Source organism: Neofelis nebulosa, chromosome 2, assembly GCF_028018385.1.
Source record: "Neofelis nebulosa isolate mNeoNeb1 chromosome 2, mNeoNeb1.pri, whole genome shotgun sequence".
Classification (NCBI taxonomy): Eukaryota; Metazoa; Chordata; class Mammalia; order Carnivora; family Felidae; genus Neofelis; species Neofelis nebulosa.
This window is the reverse complement of record NC_080783.1, coordinates 11,046,150-11,058,341: the sequence shown is the minus strand read 5'-3', so window position 1 is coordinate 11,058,341 and position 12,192 is coordinate 11,046,150. Positions and strand designations below refer to the sequence as shown.

The following is a 12,192-nucleotide window of genomic DNA, read 5'->3' as shown; positions in this document are numbered from 1 at the left end:
CACCCACAGGGGGCTAGACATCATTATTTGGGCACATATCCTGACGTGTGGCATCGTTCACCAGCATGCATCCTTTCCATTCTGCAGGAAGGTGTATACCCTAGTTGGGCATTGTGCTGAGATTAGCAGTGCTTTATTCAACTGGGATTGCTCTCTGATATTAACCGGCTCTATGGACAAAACCTGCATGGTGAGCTCAAGAAACACCTTTGCTTTACAGTTCTTGTGTGCCTGCTTTTTACTGTGTCAGACACTCCCTGCAACATTAACAAATCTCAAAGGTACTGTAAAATTAAGATATTAATTTATAAATGATAGTTGGCATTAAAATTTTTTTAAAATGTTTTATTTATTTTTGAGACAGAGAGAGACAGAGCAGGAGCAGGGAGGGGCAGAGAGAGAGGGAGACACAGAATCCGAAGCAGGCTCCAGGCTGTGAGCTGTCAGCACAGAGCCCGACGCGAGGCTTGAACTCACAAACCGCAAGATCATGACCTGAGCTGAAGTCAGACACTTAACTGACTGAGCCACCCAGGCGCCCCCTTTAAAAAAAAATTTTTTTAATGTTTTATTTATTTTTGAGACAGAGAGGATAGTTGGCATTTTTAAATGTTGTTTCTGATCTCCCAAGTTTAAAGAAACTATGTAGTAAAACAATGTTAATTGAATCAGATCAAACAATGTTAATTATTACAAGATCTTTAAAAGAAATAAAAGGCATGTTATTTTTCTTTATTCTCTCTGTTCATTTGTTGAACTTTGATTAGAGGCAGTCTCAATGAGGCTCAGCACCACGTCTCCCTGCCTTTAACTTTCTTTTGCTAAGAGCTTATGCTCTGGAATTATTATTTGATTACACATCCAATGTATTATAACCTTAGTGTACTTTTCATGTGCTGGCGTTACAGTTTTAGATCAAGCTCCTTATCATTTGATGACCTTCTTATGAAAAGAGGACACTTCCTTTCCAGTCAGCGGAGCAGGCACTTTGAGATTTTTCCTACTATCGTGGCAGATTTGTACTACCCATCCTAAATGTCTGTCTCTGATCTTCTCCTGGTCCAAAGTGTGCCTTGTTAGTTGGTTGGCTGTGGTCTCTTGTCATGAATCCAGGTAGAATTAACAGAACATGTGAAAATGATACACATGATCTTGGCCCAGTTATTTAGCCAGCCGTACGCATGTCATCAAGACTACTACTTGCTGTTTTTGCACTTCAGACAGGAAGTTATCATAGTCGTCTCTCTTTTTTTTTTTTTACTTGTAGCTGTGGGACGCTGCAAATGGAAAATATGTGGCAACCTTAACAGGCCATGATGATGAAATACTAGACAGCTGTTTTGATTACACTGGAAAACTTATTGCTACTGCTTCAGCCGATGGTAGGTCATCGGTTCATACATTTAATTTATGGGGGGGATTTATGCTTTGTTTGAGAAACATGTATAATTCTACACTATAGGTCATCTACCTGATGACCAGCTGTGGTACAAACCACATGTGCCTCATCTCTGTGATGTTGGTATCTATGTCCGTATGGTATTCTTGGTAACCATGTCATGATATCTGCGTCACCTCCTTGGCAACCACGTCTGGTGTTATACTCGGTCTTCACACCTCCTTGATGACTGTGGATGGTGGTATATCCTGGATCATCTCCCTAATTCTGCATTATGCTACACTGTGTTGACCTCATCAACTTGACCACCGTCCACAGAGCTATAATAAGTCTGTATTATCTCCTGTATCCACACGTGCTGCTCCATTACGTATAGCGCACTTTTGTGATGAACACACATGATGCTGTGCTATACGTCATCTTCTCCCTTACCATTGATGAGTCTACACTATATCTGCATCATCTTATTGGTAACCGTGGACTGGTGGTAAACTGTGCGTGCCTCAACTCATTGAAGACCACATATGATGCTACAATACATCTCTGTCATCTTCCTGTTGACCGTGCATATTATTATGTCCATCTCATCCCTCCAGGACACAAGTTACAGGGTATGTCTACTCCAGCCCTGGGTCACCAAGTAAGACCCTACATTATACCATCATCCCTTCCTGATAGCCATAAATGATAACACACCATACTCACATTTTCTTAAAAACCATGCACGATATTCCATTTCACTCCATCATCTCCTTGATTGCTGCCTAGGAGGTATCCTCTCCTTGATAACCATGTATGGTTACCATGAACTCACCTTGCTGACAAATAAATATGATGTTACACCATGTCTTTGACATGTCACTGAAAGCTGCATATCATGCTATGTGACATCTGTCCCCCCTCATTGACAAGCATCGGTATTACAACATTACGAATACACTCTGTCTTGGGTGGTAATTTATTATACTAAACAACAGGTCACCCTCATAACTATGTATTCTTGACAAGCATGTAAGAGACTCCACGACTTCCGCATCATTTGCTGGCAACCCTGTCATTATGTCCACATCACATCCTTGACAGCTGCATGCGATGACACATCTGCACCATCTCCTTGGCCAGCATACGTGATGCTATACTAAGTCTGTGTCATCTCATGACATCACACAACCATGTGTGATGCTCTTCTTTGAGTCATCACTCTGATAATAAAGTATGATGCTACACTGTGTCATCTTCCTGAAGACTGCAGGTCATGCTACCCCACACCTGTGTTATCCAGCTGATGACCACGTATGCAGCTGCACCACGTGTGCATAATTCTTTTAATAGCCACCTACGATGCTACATTGTGTCCGCACCGTAGACCTGAGGATTACGTTTTAAGTTACACCGTGACTTTGTTATCATTTAAAGACCACACTGGACGCTGCACTCTTATCTGCCTCATCTCCTTGGCAAGCTGGTGCGGTGCTATCCAAAGTCTACCTAATCTCCTGGGTAACCGTATGCAATGCTGTTCCATGAGAGACCTCACCTTGGTAGCCAAGTATGATGCTGAACTGTCATCTCCCTGGAGACCAAATGTGATGCTACACTGTGTCCATATCATCCACCTGATGACCATGAAGGGAGCCACATAAGTCCACATTATCCCTCTAATGACCACGTATGATGCTATCTTGTGTCTGTATCATATACCCGACTGCTATGTTTTAATTTACAGTCCTTGTCATTCTCTTTAAAATCTTGTATCATACTACACTATACCTTCATCTAATCACTTATAACCATGTATGATCCTCTGCCATATCTTCACCACTTCCTAGAAATTTATGTGCGACGCTGTAATATTTCTACCTCATCACCTCGGCAAACACGTCTTCAAGGTCCGCTATGTCTGCTTCACCTCATTTACAAAACGACATGATTCCACATCATGTCTGGATTGTGTTTTTGAAATCTGCTCCTCAGGCTATACCTTTTGTGTCATCTTGAGTGCTACGTGTGATGCCCTAGTGCCTGTCATCTCAATGGTAGGCTCGTATAACGTTACTCTGTGTCCTCCCTTAATGATGGTACACTCTGATTGCATCATCTCCCTGGCAACCAGATATAATGCTACACTGTGTGTCATACCCTGATAATTACATCATCTCCCTGACAATCAAGTAAGGTGTTGTGCTGTTTCTGTGTTATCTCCTAAAACACATGTATGATGTTCTACTATGTCTCATGTTCTTCCTAGCAACATATAAAGCTATATCATTTTCTTGATAATCATGTATAATGTCTATACTAGGAGAGATTCCTTGATGACCGTGCATGATGCTACATGATATATGCACCATATCCTAGAAAACCATGCTACATTATGTGAAACCCCCTGTACAAGTATGTGTCATGCTCTACGATTACTACATCACCCCTTTAACAACCCTGCAACATGCGACTAAACTATTTCTGTATTATGTCCGTGATGATCATGTATGATGCCACACTATGTCTGTGTCGTTTGGAAAACAGGATATGGTGATGCGTTATTTCTGTGTTACTTTTCTGTCTATTATTTGTGATGTTGAAATTTATGTGTCTTGTATTCCTGATCAACACCTATGACATTACAATATGTCTGTGGCGAGCCTATTATATCCACATATGACACAAGTTGTGCCTATATCGTCCCTCTGATGACCACATACGACACTGCACTGTGTGTCCTCTCCCTGATAATGTACGACACCATGCTGTATTTGCATCACTTCCCTGACAGCCAGGGTGATGCTACACCATTTCTGGTCCTCTCCTTGACGACCACGTACGAAGCCATGCTGTGTCTCATCATGTCTTGGCCAGCGAATGAAGCTATAGACTCTGTTTGCATATTTCTTAACAGTCATGCATGGTGCTCTATTATAAGGAATCTCCTGACAATCACGTATGGTGCTGTGAGATATCTGTGTCATCTTGCCCACCGCGCACGACCCTGCACTGTCTGTGGCCAGCCCACGCGATGGCATCCTGTAACTGTATTACCTCTTTGATAACTGTATTCGTTTGCCAGGGCTGCCATAACAGAGTACAACAGACTGAGTGGCTTAAAAGACAGACATTTCTCTTCTCACAATTCTGGAAGCTACAGGTTCAAGATCAAGGTGCTGGCAGCGTTGGTTTCTTCTGAGGCCTGCAGATGGCTGTTTTCTCCCTGTGTCTTCACATGGTCTTCACTGTGTCTGTGTCCTAATCTCTTTTTCTTATAAGGGCACCGGCTATATTGGGTTAGGGCACACTCTAAGGACCTCATGTTAATCTCATCTCTTCTTTAAAGACCCAATCTCGGGGCACCTGGGTGTCTCAGTTGGTTCAACGTCCGACTTTGGCTAAGGTCACGATCTTGCGGTTGGTGGGTTTGAGCCCCGAGTCAGGCTCTGTGTTGACAGTTCAGAGCCTGGAGCCTGCTTCGGATTCTGTGTGTTCCTCTCTCTCTCTCCCTCCCCGGCTCGTACTTTGTCTGTCTCTCTCTTAAAAATAAATAAGCATTTAAAAATTAAACAGAAATAAAATAAAAAGACCCAATCTCCAAGTAAGTCAACTTCTGAGGCACGGTGGGTTGGAAATTCAACATATGAGTTTTGTGGGGACCGCAGTTTGGCCCAATAACAGCATGTATGACATACAGCATGCTTGTGTCTTCTGCCTGAAGACTTCTCTTCTTGCAAATCCCACAGTATGACATGTCTGCATCGTGTCTTTGATAATCATGCTACACTCTGTCTGTATCATCTTTTAACCTACTGTATACGATGCTACATTGTGACTTCCCCACCTCCCGAGAGCCATGGATGATGCTATACCAGGGATAAACTCCCTGAAGACGGTGAATGACGCTTCTTGACGTCTGCATCATATCCTTGACAAAAACATGAGATGCCACACTCTGGATCATATCTTAAGCATGTGTCATGGTGTGCGATTACTCCAGAATGTTTCAATACATACATAATGCTCTGCCATTCTTCAGGTCTTTGACAACCTCGTAAGGGTATATGCTGGATATCCTATACTGTGTTTATATCATCTCCTTGATAACCATGGGGAGCGCTATGCTATTTTGCATCATCTCCTAGACAGCTAAGTGTGATGCTAAGTGTCACAGTATGTGTCATGTCCATGATGACCACCATGTATGATGCTCCAATATATCTTGCCACCTGTTGATGACCCCGTATGTTGCTACGCTGTGTGTTTTAATCTCTTTGGACAAGCATACATCATGCTATACTATGTCTGCCTCGTCTCTGTGATGGCCACATAGGTCACTATGTCTGTGTCATGCTCCCATGAATGCGTATCATGCTGTGCTATGATTTTGTCATCACCATGTCAACACGCATAAGCCTCCACTGTGTCTAAGGCATCTCTTTGATATTCACATATGATGTTTTATCGTGTCCAATTCCTTCGTGACTCCAGGGGACTCTACATCATGTCCATGTAAACTTCTTAACAGCCATTTCAGGAATTCTAGCAAAGATGGAAGGCTTTTGGGGGGGGGGCGTGATTTGTTCTTAGTTTTCCTGCATTTGCTCCTTGTGGCTAACATACTGTTAAGCAGTCGCGTATCTTTTGTGTTACAATGACTTGTAGAGTTTTGCCAGTGATTCATTTTAATTACACAGTCTTTATTCCACCTGTGTCTCCTTTTTAAAAATTACATTTGCATGCTTATTCTCTTACTCACTAGGACTTTTCAAAGGTGATCCTTTGATCATACATAAAGTTCTTTCTATGCTCTGGAATTATAAACACCCTGAATTTGAGAGTTCTACTTTTTCAAAGTAACCACTTACTTTTTCATCTTATCACAGAGCTTGGCTTTTTAAAAATCATCCCTTAACTGTAATTAATCTACCCTTTTCATTTTAAATACCATTCTCACTTATACAAAAAAATCCATTCGACACAAGTAGAGAGGGTACCTACTTTGTGCCAGGAATCGTTTTAGGAGCATGGGCTAGATCAATGAGCAGAAGACAGAGGAATCCCTTCCCTCATGGAGCTGTGCTGGCGAGGGGGAGACAAGGAAGAATACCATACATATGTTTTACATAGAATGTGAGGGTATAGAGAATGTTAGATTATAAAGAATGTTAAATTATAGAGAACGGCAGACTAGGAAGCATGTTAGGACTTTGTCAGCACTAGGGGGGCAGAAACTAGCCGGGTCTGGAGATCAGGATGCTGAGGGATGGGTAAGAATGAACTGCGCGTTCAATTCTTCTCCTTTTGTTTTCTCTACCATCTGTTAAGCCCCCCTAGCAGTGATCCCATTCTTTCCCTGTTCAACAAGACGTTGCTTCAAAAAAAAAATCTTCTTCTTCTCTTTTGGCGTGTGTTGTGAGCCTCTTCCCATTGTGTACCTTCTAAGAAGTCTTGATGCTTAGGAAATCTTGTTTACCTAATCTCTGGTTCCTGCCCCACACCCCCTTCTTAAAATTGGATCCATTCAACTGGGTTAGTTACCTGTGCAGCTACATCTGTGTGTATATATATCACCTTTTTCTTCCTCATTGGAATCGTTCTCAAGACTGAATTATTTCTTGGTGTCCTATTCATATTTCTGTCTTTTTAAAATCATAGTTTCAGACTATATTATTTCTGTCTTGCCTGGGTTTAAAATGCTTCTGAGAAATTTCGAGAATGACTCTATGTAGAATATTCACTTTTGTTGTATTAACACGTTCTTAAAACACGTTGGTCGCTTGAAGGTTTTTGGAATGTCCAAGTAGCAAGTTTTATATTTTTAGTCATATTGATTGTACAATAGCACTTTTCATCTACTCCTTCCTGAAGTTGACATTGTCAGAAGGGCAAGTACAAAATTTACTAAGATATTTTGTTCTTCTCTGAATGAAAATTAAGTAACCAAAATTCGTTATCTTTGCTAATTTTGCCTCTATCTAATGTTTTAATTGCACTAATTGTGCCTCTGTGTAAAGTTATAATTGCAATAAGAGAGCAGCCTTCACCTGGCTAGATAAATTTTAACTTTTTTCTGATAATTTTACTACTGCTGTTTTTCTCCTTCTACACTTGTTTAACTCCTCCACTCCTTAATTCTAAAGAAATGTATATACCTCTCCCTCCTCCTTCCCCCTTCCTTCCTTCCTTCCTTCCTTCCTTCCTTCCTTCCACCCACCCATCCATTCACCCACCCATCTATCCATCCATCCACCCACCTATCCTGTATCTACTTAATAGGTGTCTACTGGGAGCTTGGCACTTCTGGGCACAGGAGAACATCTGGGAACAAACCATTCTACTAGCTCTTTCTGTAGAAAGGTATCCCTAATGCCTATTCTTTGCCCAGCAAGTAGTGGCTGTTGTTCCTTTTCAAGAAGGCCTCCTGAACCGTCTGTGCCCTTACACGCTTTTTGGTGTGTGGTGCTGGTCTGGTGGCTTATTTCATCCCCAACTTCTCAAAACTTGTTTTGATTCTCCCCTTTCTCTTTAAGATCTTCTTTTTGGATTCCTTCCCCACCTTTTGGACCTTGGAACCCATTGTTTCTTCTAGTAAGCTCAGGGCTATAGACGCACCCTCTTCCCCCTCTTCTCCCGCGGTGGCACCAGCTTGCACGGACAGTTTCAGGTGGTGGCCCTCGCCGCAGGAAGGGAGACAAACACATAGAGCCTGTATGTCAGAAGGATAGATATTTACATAATTCGAAGCACATGGTTCAAAGTTCTGTATTACACATGAATTCATATGTATCTCCACTCTTTCAAAAAGGAACGGCAAGGGTTTTCAGTGCAGCCACAAGGAAATGCATTGCCAGATTGGAAGGCCACGAAGGTGAAATTTCAAAGGTGAGTTGCATTCTCGTCTGGAGCAGTTTCTTTAGTTAAAAAGAATCGAATGCATAGTGGTCTGTTGGCACTAGGGTTTGCCCAATTATCCTACTCTTTCTAGAAATCATAAAAACGATATTTTTAAGTGTGACCTCAAACTCCGCGTAATAAATGATTCCTAAAATCTTTAAGACAGTTTAAGACAGCATTTTTTCTCAGCCGTCAGCAAAGGATCGAGTTAGCGGATGATACTTATTAAAGCCATTTAAGAAACTTGTGAAGTACTTTTCTCAGTCTTGGCTGACACGCAAGTGTATATTATGCACAATAACATGCTGTTCAGCAGGTATCAAGTGTGCTGTGAATTCAATGCAATTGAGAAAGTGTGTCTGGGAAATATTTAATACTTCACAGTTTAAATTTTTTTTAAATGTTTATTTATTTTTGAGCGAGAGAGACAGAGTGTGAGGTGGGGAGGGGCAGAGAGAGAGGGAGACACAGAATCCGAAGCAGGCTCCAGGCTCTGAGCTGTCAGCAGAGAGCCCGACGCGGGGCTCGAACCCATAGACTGCGAGATCATGACCTGAGCCAAAGTCAGATGCTTAACTGACTGGGCCACCCAGGTGCCCCAATACTTAGTAGAGTTTAAAATGACCTGTTTTGAAACTTCAGAGCTGTAGCTTAGGATTTTGTATAAGCTTCACCCATACGTGATTCACAGAGCAGAGACTTCCAATCAGTGACCTGAAGTTTAGCCATGTCCTGTGACAATTTTGGAAAGATCTGGACATGGGGACCCTCCACTGTCACCCAGTTCAGCCCAGTTCTTTGGTCTTGTACCTGAGATCAGATTTGCTCCTTCCTTTCAAAGTATCATTTTGATGGCTTCAGGTCCTGGAAGGCTGCCCCTAGACCCTGGAACTGTCCCTGTGGTGCTCCCCATCAACCCACGCCCCCCTTCCCCCCATACCTGCTGCTGGTGGCCCGGAGCTCAGGAGCTCCTGTCTTTCAGGGTTGGTCTCTAAGGCCACGCAGAGCACATCTTCTCCATAGGCTGGGAGGGATGGGCAGGAAGGGAGAGAGGGAAGTGTGGATGTGGGAGACAGCCTGGGAAGAGAGCCCAGACTGTGTTTCTGAGTGGCTGGTCTAATAACTTGACATGCATGATGTGTCCTACTCAACAAGTGCACATGTTTTTGTGTATGTGTGAATATGAAGAGTTCTCAAACTCTGTATTATTGCATTTTAGGCTTATATATTTTAAAAGAGAGAGAAAGAGAGAGAGCACAAACGGGGGAGGAACAGAGAGAGAGAGAGAGAGAATCCCAAGTAGGCTCCACATGGTCAGCATGTAGCTCCATGTGGGCTCAAACTTACAAACAGTGAGATCATGACCTGAGTCGTAATCAAGAGTCCAATGCTTAACCAACTGAGCCACCCAGGAGCCCCTCAGCAAATGCTTTTTGATAGCTTCCACTGTGCTAGGCATTGTACTGGGGACATAAGGACAAAAAAAAAAAAAAAAGCCATGGCCTTGAGCCTTTCCCTCATCAAATTTTTAGCCCTGGAGGATGTGACCCAAATCATTGTGTTATGATGATTTAGAGAGGCTTAGAAGCATGGTGCCCAAAGGAATAGTGAACTGACCATTTCCTTTGACAGCTGCTCAGATACGTTTGACAACACTTGGCACATAGGAGGCACTAAGCACAGGTTTATGCAATGTGCTTTGCTTTGAGTGGCAGTAGAATGAAAGTCCCTGCCTGTAGGCACGACATTCACTCATTCTGTGGCCAGGTTGAAGGAGGATCTGTATGCTTTTGCTTACAGTGAGTTGGGTTATGGGGATGACATGGGGGGTTGGATTTGAAGGAGCCTGACTTGTGTCCTCATCCACACCAGGGCTCTCTTGGTTTGCCTGGAAAGACTTTGGAAAGAGGCTAGGTGGGGAATACTCAAATTAGAAGAGAGCTTTGGTCTTTATCCTTAGAATTGTTGTGTGTGGTGGTGGTGGGGGGGGGTGTAGCCAGTTAATTTCTTCTGTCTAGAAGCATTATTATGTGTTAACAATAATCATGTATTAATCCCCGCAATATTTTTTCCCATCAGGAAGGAACTATTCTATGTAAGAATAAATGCCAGGCTAGGAAGATGACAGGTGCTCAGTAATGTCCTCTTTTTGCTGGTGAAAAATATGTCGAGAATCACATTACACAAACCTGTGATCCTTTTTCCTTTCTGTCTTGTAGATTTCTTTCAACCCCCAAGGGAATCGTCTTCTAACGGGCAGCACTGATAAGACAGCGAGAATCTGGGATGCTCAGACTGGTCAGTGCCTCCAGGTTCTTGAGGGGCACACTGATGAGATCTTTTCGTGTGCTTTCAACTATAAAGGCAACATAATCATTACAGGTACAGGAAAGAGAAACACATCTGGGTGTTCAAGTTCACTGTTTTTCCATTTGATGGCATCGTTTGAGGGGAGGGCAGAGAGGATAAGCAGAGGGGATGCCTGGGGTGGCTCCATTCTCATTTTGGCCAATTCCGAGATGCTGTGAATTTCGCTCCTGTGAGTAGGACACAGACTTGCCCAATTTGTGACTGACAGGAATCATTTAAAAAAATTTTTTTTCGCTCCCCAAATGCCCGAGCTGCTCAAAGGCTCCACGACTGGACACATTGAGTGTATTGATAATTGTCAGTGACCCAGAAGATGTTAATTTGTAAAAAGAGAGAGTTAGTGAATAAAATAAGGGAAAAATAACTTTGTGCAATTTGTTTCGTTAGGTAGCAAGGATAATACGTGTAGGATATGGCGTTGACGGAAGAGAGCCGGTTGGTGAGCGGATTTGCTAGCGATGGAGGTGAAGGTAGAGCTTCACAGTTGTCAAGCAAGCTATTTTCACGTTTCACATCTTCTCTTCTTCCGCAAGGCAACTACATGCTGTCCTTAGCTTCGCAGATATGACCGTTAAAACTAATAAACTTACATCACGTCTTCATAGTATTTGATGGAAATGGTAGGAGAGACCACAATGTGTGGCCAATGTCACTGGTGATTGCATCTTTGTTTTTATTTTTAGTAGCATCATGATAGTGATAAAGGAAATCAGAGTGATTTCACAGTGTGTCTCAGATTCTCCTTTGAAAGCTCTTATAAAATCTGTTGAATAAAGGTTTTGGAAGCAGTTGTGAGTGAATTATCCATCTATATGTATGATGTATGTGTCTCTTGTGATGAGAACTTTTAAGATCTACTGTCTTAGCAACTTTTTTGAAACAGTTTTTAACGTTTATTTATTTTTGAGAGAGCGAGAGAGACAGAAAATGAGTGGGGGAGGGGCAGAGAGAGAGGGAGACACAGAATCCCAAGTAGGCTCCAGGCTCCGAGCTGTCGGCCCAGAGCCCGACTTGGGGCTCGAACTCATAGACCGCAAGATCATGACCTGAGCTGAAGTCGGACGCTTAAGTTACTGAGCAACCCAGGTGTCCCTGTCTTAGGAACTTTCAAATATACAATACAGTATTATTGACTGTTGTCACCATGTTGTATATTACACGTTCAGGGGTTATTTTTAACTGGAAGTTTGTACCTTTTGACAGCCTTTACCAATTTTGCCCACTCCCCAACGCCCTGCATTGGTATAAAGGCATAAACCACCAATCTGTTCTCTGTGTCTATGAGCTCAGTGGTTTTTTGTTTGTTCATTTGTTTTCTGTTTTGGTTTTCTTTTAAGGTCCCACATAGAGTGAGATCATATGATATTTGTCTTTCTCTGTCTGACTTATTTCACTTAGCGAAATGCCTTCAAGTTCCATCTATATTGTTGCAAATGACAAGCCTTCCTTCTTTTCTATGGCTGAGCACTATACCATTGTATTTATATACCACGTTTTTTAGTCTATTCATCCAGCGTTGGACGCTGAGGTTGTTTCCATATCTT

General features: G+C 42.5%; 1 protein-coding gene and 1 long non-coding RNA gene across 5 annotated transcripts in view; one reads left to right on the top strand and one right to left on the bottom strand.

Moving 5' to 3' along the window:
- Window positions 1-11,255, top strand: part of DAW1 (dynein assembly factor with WD repeats 1) — a 47,985-nt gene extending 36,730 nt beyond the window's left edge. For 3 of the 4 annotated variants that reach the window (XM_058702396.1, XM_058702412.1, XM_058702421.1), the window contains exons 9-13: window positions 88-190; window positions 1,268-1,382; window positions 8,190-8,266; window positions 10,498-10,660; window positions 11,040-11,255. In XM_058702396.1, coding sequence (XP_058558379.1) covers window positions 88-190; window positions 1,268-1,382; window positions 8,190-8,266; window positions 10,498-10,660; window positions 11,040-11,104 — 523 coding nt within the window. In that variant the 3' untranslated portion in view covers window positions 11,105-11,255. Of the gene's footprint in view, window positions 1-87; window positions 191-1,267; window positions 1,383-8,189; window positions 8,267-10,497; window positions 10,661-11,035 lie in introns of all 4 variants that reach the window. The other variant, XM_058702403.1, reaches the window with a different exon arrangement.
- LOC131496625 (uncharacterized) lies at window positions 717-2,605 on the bottom strand. The gene is made up of 2 exons (XR_009254579.1): window positions 2,105-2,605; window positions 717-1,277 (listed from the first exon to the last, which is right to left on the bottom strand). It is a non-coding gene; the product is annotated as an uncharacterized LOC131496625 (long non-coding RNA).
- Window positions 11,256-12,192: the final 937 nt, after the last annotated feature.